General features: G+C 34.9%; 1 protein-coding gene across 1 annotated transcript in view; it reads right to left on the bottom strand.

Moving 5' to 3' along the window:
• LOC144964136 (neuronal acetylcholine receptor subunit alpha-10-like) overlaps positions 1-2,500 on the bottom strand; it is a 227,551-nt gene that overhangs the window by 10,859 nt on the left and 214,192 nt on the right. Inside the window, exons 8-9 of the mRNA XM_078898067.1 lie at positions 1,895-2,050; positions 572-770 (exon numbers count right to left, since the gene is read on the bottom strand). Coding sequence (XP_078754193.1) covers positions 572-770; positions 1,895-2,050 — 355 coding nt within the window. The remainder of the gene's footprint in view (positions 1-571; positions 771-1,894; positions 2,051-2,500) is intronic.

Here is a 2,500-nt window from a genome sequence, read left to right as displayed (position 1 = left end):
GTATCGACAGTCTAGCGCCTGAAGAATCGCAGAAATAGCATCTCAAAGGATTTTTAAAATGTGGTCAAGGTTTCATCATTGTCAACACTTGATTGACACTTTCAAAAGGTGTCACTGCTATACTTTTAGTTTGAGACCCTCAGCTTTTGGATTATTTAAAAACTATTTAATCCGTGAAATTGACCCCAAAGAATTACTCATTTTACTACACTTTTCAAAAACAACAACGGAGGTAATGATGCTAAATGATTAATTTAGATAGTCACCATCTCTGTTCTCAAAACAATCGTTACCAAGATAGATTAAACTATAACGTTTATAATGATAACACTCTATAATAGAAAATTTAGTGGGAACTTATCACAATTAACTTCTTTTTTTTAAACCGTTGAGTTTAAAAGTTTTTGACAAATTTTCTGCAATTTCTTTTTATAAAGAAGTATGTTGTATCGATGTGATATAGCTATTTCTTCAGTCAAATGATAAAACATTTTATTTCTTCTCTTGAAATTTATCGATGGATGGTGAAGTCTACAAACGTATTTAACCTGAGACTTGTTGGAAAACTTACCAATGAGTGGAAGAACATCTGAAGTTGGGGGCATATTGTCTGTGATCAGCATCATGAAGACAGTCATGGACAACAAGGTCGTGATACCCATCGTCACTTTCTCGCCTGAGTCGGAGGGGATGTAAAACCCCAGCAACGCCACCAGAGTGATCAGTATACACGGGAGAATCATGTTGAAGATGTAAAATAGAGGCCGCCTCTGGATTGGAGTCAAACATAATTAGTTAACGAGTAAATAACATTTACCTTTGCAGATAGACATTAACCAGTTAACTGTCGTGCTTTGAAAAAATAAAACTACTCTTTAATAATGTGGCCAGAAAAATATGAATCTTTTCAGGACACGGCACTTAACTGGTTAAAAATAAAATATAGCCTATAGTTTAAATTGCCACTTTGTGGAGTAAACAGGGGTGCTATAATGACATTTAAATCTAAATTTTGGAATAAGAGTGAATTTCAAAGGCCTTTCTTAAGTTAGAGATTCGATTTTTAATACTGAAAAATTACTAATGCTATGACGTTCAAAGTATTGTTTTTCCCAATTTTAAGTATTGGCAGTTTTGTCCACCCAACATTAATACTAGAATCATACTATTATGTTGAGTTCCAGTTTTATCGTTCTGTTGCACGGATTATATTTAGATTGTAAGACATCATTTGATGTGGACCAGATCCCAAAACGTTCAATATTCTGTCTAGGCCATCCACAAACATCGCAGCAGACACATCACCGCATTTATTGGCATCTACACTTATTATTCGCTTGCTGTCTGGTTTCCAAATTAGATAAATAAGATAGCTGCATCTGCTAATTCTTTACTTCTTCTATGTTAGACTGATATACACAGCAAAATAACCAAAAAAATAATAAACAAAGGTATATCTGAAGTGGAGGGAATGTAAAACACTAGCAGCGCCACAAGGGTAATCAACATACAAGGGATAATCATATTGAAGATGTAACATAGACCCGTCTCTAGTTTGAAGTCAACCATCAATAGTGTTTTTTTTCAGCTCTGGTAATGGTTTTTATCTTTAGCATCACATTGTAGCATTAAACACCCTTGATTTTCTTTTAACCAGTTAACTGCCGTACTCGGAAAAGACACGAATTTTTAAAAATTTGGCCAGAAAACTCGTCCTTCAAATATCGATCAATTTAAATGACCCTCATCATGGCGAGTTCCCCGTTGCTGGTTAATCTCCAAATGACGCACAGGATCTGGAGTGCAGAGGGTTTTTTTTTAGCTGAATAAAATTTCATTATTTATATTGGTGAATTAAAAGGTTCATGGGTCACCTGTCATATCATTTACTCACCTTTATAACGATGTGAAAATGAATATCAGGATAGGGCTCGTCACAACATGAAAATATTTGTACATTTCTCTCCACGGTGAGGTAAATCAATTCCCACTCACTGTTTGGGATGTAGTTGCTGATGTCTCCCTTCCTTGTATTCATCAATAGATTGACCTGGAAATGAGATGTCGTAAGCTTATGATAATTATAAGGATGATGATGATGATGATGATGATGATGATGATGATGATGATGACGATGATGATGATGATGATGGTGGCGATAATGAAAATATTTGTGCGAATCATGACCTCCAGAATTGTGCTTTATTTGTTCAGATCCGATGTAAAGCATTAATTGGACTTTGCTGTGAAAATCATTACTTAAGAACGATTATTATTATTATTATTATTATTATTATTATTATTATTATTAATATGAAACGGGTGTGGTGGTGTGGTGATGATGATGATGACGACGACGACGACGGTGATGATGATGGTGAGGATAATGATGATGATGATGATGATGATGATGATGATGATGATGATGATGATGACGATGATGATGATGAGGAGGAGGAGATGACGGTGATGATGATGATGATGATGATGATGATGACGA

The sequence above is a fragment of the Berghia stephanieae genome, chromosome 2, assembly GCF_034508935.2.
Source record: "Berghia stephanieae isolate SIO BIC M18660-M18661 chromosome 2, UCSD_Bste_1.3, whole genome shotgun sequence".
In the NCBI taxonomy this organism is placed as follows: domain Eukaryota; kingdom Metazoa; phylum Mollusca; class Gastropoda; order Nudibranchia; family Aeolidiidae; genus Berghia; species Berghia stephanieae.
This window is presented reverse-complemented; position numbering and strand designations above follow the sequence as displayed.